Source organism: Rana temporaria, chromosome 10 (genome assembly GCF_905171775.1).
Source record: "Rana temporaria chromosome 10, aRanTem1.1, whole genome shotgun sequence".
Classification (NCBI taxonomy): domain Eukaryota; kingdom Metazoa; phylum Chordata; class Amphibia; order Anura; family Ranidae; genus Rana; species Rana temporaria.
In genome coordinates this window covers 153,142,977-153,146,742 of record NC_053498.1, presented here as the reverse complement: position 1 = coordinate 153,146,742, position 3,766 = coordinate 153,142,977, and the positions used below count along the sequence as shown (strand labels likewise).

General features: G+C 51.1%; 1 protein-coding gene across 1 annotated transcript in view; it reads left to right on the top strand.

Moving 5' to 3' along the window:
* Nucleotides 1-844: 844 nt before the first annotated feature.
* LOC120915904 (mucin-2-like) overlaps nt 845-3,766 on the top strand; it is a 23,985-nt gene continuing 21,063 nt past the window's right edge. The window contains exon 1 of the mRNA XM_040326718.1: nt 845-938. Coding sequence (XP_040182652.1) covers nt 845-938 — 94 coding nt within the window. The remainder of the gene's footprint in view (nt 939-3,766) is intronic.

The window sequence follows — 3,766 nt, the reverse complement described above, 5'->3', positions numbered from 1 at the left end:
CTGCACCCGCGCAGCGTATCCTAGAGACGCTACGCCGCCGTACCTTACCTGGCGTTCTTTCAAATCCTCAAAGATTTTGCGCCGTAAGTTACGGCTGCGTAGTGTATTTCTGGCAGCGGAATTCAAATCGGCGATTAGGGGGCGTGTTTCATTTAAATGAAGCGCGTCCCCGCGCCGAATGAACTGCGCATGCTCCGTTTGCGCGAAATGACGTCGCAACAATGTAATTTTTTAAACTTAGACGTGACTTACGTCCATCCCGATTCACGCACGACTTACGCAAAAAAATAAAAATTCTAATTTTGACGCGGGAACGACGGCCATACTTAACATGGCAAGTCTATCTATACGCCGCAAAATAGCAGCTTTAACTATACGCCGTAAAAATCTGACTAGAGACGACGTAAGAGAATGCGAAGGCTGCGCGTACGTTTGTGGATCGTCGGAAAAAGCTAATTTGCATACCCGACGCAGAAAACGACGCAAACTTCACCCAGCGGACGCCGAAGTATTGCATCTACGATCCGAAGGCGTACGAAGCCGTTCGCCCGTCGGATCAAACCCAGATGCCGTCGTATCTTGGTTTGAGGATTCAAACCAAAGATACGACGCGGGAAATTTGAAAGTACGCCGGCCTATCAGTAGATATCAGTAGATACGCCGGCGTACTCTCTCTGTGGATCTGGCCTTTGGTACATAAGTGTAAGGAGTAAAGACATTTCTAATTCCAATCTACAGAGAATAAGTCAGGAGATGTTATGTAGTAGTACAGAAATGGTAATTATCTCTATGGCACTTATAAAGTTGATCAATTAGTTTTTTCTGCTGTCACTATTGGTGGACGATGGCAGAGAAGGAGGAGTCAGTGGTCCTCTGGCTTCCATCCTTCACTGTGACATCACAACTAATCCATTCATCAAGATCTTTGGAAATAGAAAGTGAGGATTGTTCTAGAGTGTTCCGGGTCTTTCTATTTGTCCCTCTGGATATCGGATTTTCCTCATTCCTGAACATCAGCCTCGGTTGAACTCTCTCATTTAGTTAAAAATGATAAAACTATAAAACTCTTGACCCCGAATTCATGGAGTTTTATGGCTTCAGGGCACATAGCACCTGAGGATGGTGTCAGAGCCATACCATCAGTCAATATTGACTCTTCAATGTATATTTGTTGTCTCCTTGTAGGAAGGATGGTGATCTGGTGCTTGTGGTGATAACAGGCGGGTGTGGCCGCCAGGCACTTCTAATGTTTTGGAAAGTCCTGGCAACGAGGATTTCTGTTTCACTGGCCTGGTGCTAGTCACCAGGGCCACTAATAGGGGGGGCACCAGTCCTCCTGTAGGGGGGCCCGGGCACACAAGGGGGCCCAAACACCAGAGGGAAGGAAAATTACAGGATGCCCTGGGTGGCTCTCTGCAGCAGCTGAAAACCGCTTTCTCTCCCTCCCGCCAACTTTCAGCTTCTGCAGGGAGAGACACAGACACGACTGCCGGCTTCCCTGTCCCGTTAAAAAAAATAACAAATTATACCCCACCCCAGCAACAACAGATGCCCTAGACAACCTTATAACCCCCCCCCCAGCAACAATCTACCACCCGTTACAAAATAACACCCCAGCAACAATAGATCCATCCCTGCAGAGCTGGACTGGGACAACAATTTGGCCCTGGACTTTATCCAGACTGGCCCACTTTGACAGGTCTCTCCCATGGCGGCCACACAACTCCCGCACCCCCCCCCCCGGCCACCCAAGCCCCCTCTCCCCCTTCACTAGCCACTAGCCGTTCTACTTTATTAGAGTAGAATGGCTGGTACTGGTCCTCTTATAGGAAGTACCAGTGGGGAAGCTAGACATTATTTCACCCGGGGCAAAGAATCAGTTTGGTGCCCCCCCCCCTTATGGGACAAGATTAGGCAGAAGTGAGAAACTCCCAGGCCATAGCTGTTAAGTCAGCTGTCTGTCCCCTCCCCCATGCTCCTCTGTCGTTCCCCCTGCTCCTCTGGTCCTCCCCCTGCTTCTCTGTTCCCCCCAGGTGAGCGTTGCAGGGAGGGAGGGGAGGTGAACGCTGCGGGGAGGGAGGGGAGGTGATCGCTGTGGGAAGGGAGAGACAGAGGAGCGGAGGGGGAGGGGGGCGGCGGTCCGCTGTCACTGAAGCCGGCCCACTGAGCCATCGGCCCACCGGGAAACTCCCTGTAGTCCCAATGGCCGGTCCATCCCTGCATCCCTGCAACAATAGGCTCCCAGCACCATCAACAGATTTCCCAGCAACTATAAACCCCCTCCCTCAACGATTGACCCTCCCCCAGCAACAAAAGACCTCCTCAGCAACAATAGAGCCCTACATAAAAATGGATTCCTGCCAGCATCAATAGACCCTCCAGCATAACCCAGTACCCCTTACCATTACATACATTCAGTGCTGAAAGGAAAGGAATCACCGCTCCAGGTGGGTAAGCTGAGCAATCAGTGGCTTCTCAGGAAATCAAGGGTGCCGGCACTGCACGAGGCAATTGATAGAGGCTAAGAAAAATGGACAGCCGCACTCCAACAGACCTTTTGAATGTCTTTATTGTAAAATCAGAACAGAAAATGCACTACAAAAATGCAACAAAAGTAGGGATAGCAGCCAACGCGTTTCACACTTTGAGTCAGTGCTTAGTCATTGGTTAGTCATGACTAAGCACTGACTCAAAGTGTGAAACGCGTTGGCTGCTATCCTTACTTTTGTTTCATTTTTGTAGTGCATTTTCTGTTCTGATTTTACAATAAAGACAACCGAAAGGTCTATTGGAGTGCGGCTGTCCATTTTCTTAGCCTCTATCAATTAACATTCAGTGCTGAAGGTGCCGGAACTGCGTTCCCCCGCGTTCCCGCGAAAGAAAAGCCATGATTATGAAGAGGACCTTTCATGTAGTGTAGGGAACACTAAACAAGCTGCTGTCCAAAATGTTACAAATATTTTTTAAAAGAATTGCCTACAAAAGAAGAAGCTCAGAACTTCCATCTCTGGTGGGAACTTCCATCTGTAGAAGAACCTTCAGCACTGAGTACACTTCCAGATGTGTTGGGTTCCCGCTTCTCTCCGCACTTTCAGGTTCCTATTGAAGTCAATGGAAATGAAAATAATCCGTTCCGCATTGACTTTAATGGCATGCGGCCAGAGGTGGGGGGACATTACTTGCTCACCTGGAGCAACGCCCAGGGGCATCGGGAGGGGGTGGCTGAAGCCCTGACCCTGAAAAGCCAAGAGTCTAATAATGGCAAGGCTCCATTGTTGGCCCCGAGCCAGCCGAATGTGGCCTAGTGAGGCCGCGTCCTGCCGACTCGCTGAGTGCTTTAGCAGGTCCCGCCTTCTGGAGCCTGTGCAACCCCTATGATGGACAACCCACTGGTCCAATGGCATGACCGCGGGACGCGTGACGTCCATCATATGTGTTGCACTGGCTCCAGAGGGCGGGAATTACAATGCGGCCGCTGCGCCACATCCGCTCGGCGCTCGGGCAGGCGGCTCTCCTCCAGGGCAGCTCCTCGGTGTCTGTAGGTCACTACCGTCAATGTATGTAGGTCACGGGCCAGCCAAAAAAAAAGCCTGCATTACATATACCATCCCCCCCCCCCCCCCCCCGGTTTCCGGCCTTGGACTTTGGGCTGAAGCCCCTGGTCTCTTTGCCACCCAGAAACGCCCCTGGCGACGCCTCTCCCCCTCATCTCCAGAGCCAGAACTGGAAGGGAAGGGTTCCTGACCAGAAGGGAAAGCTTCGGCCT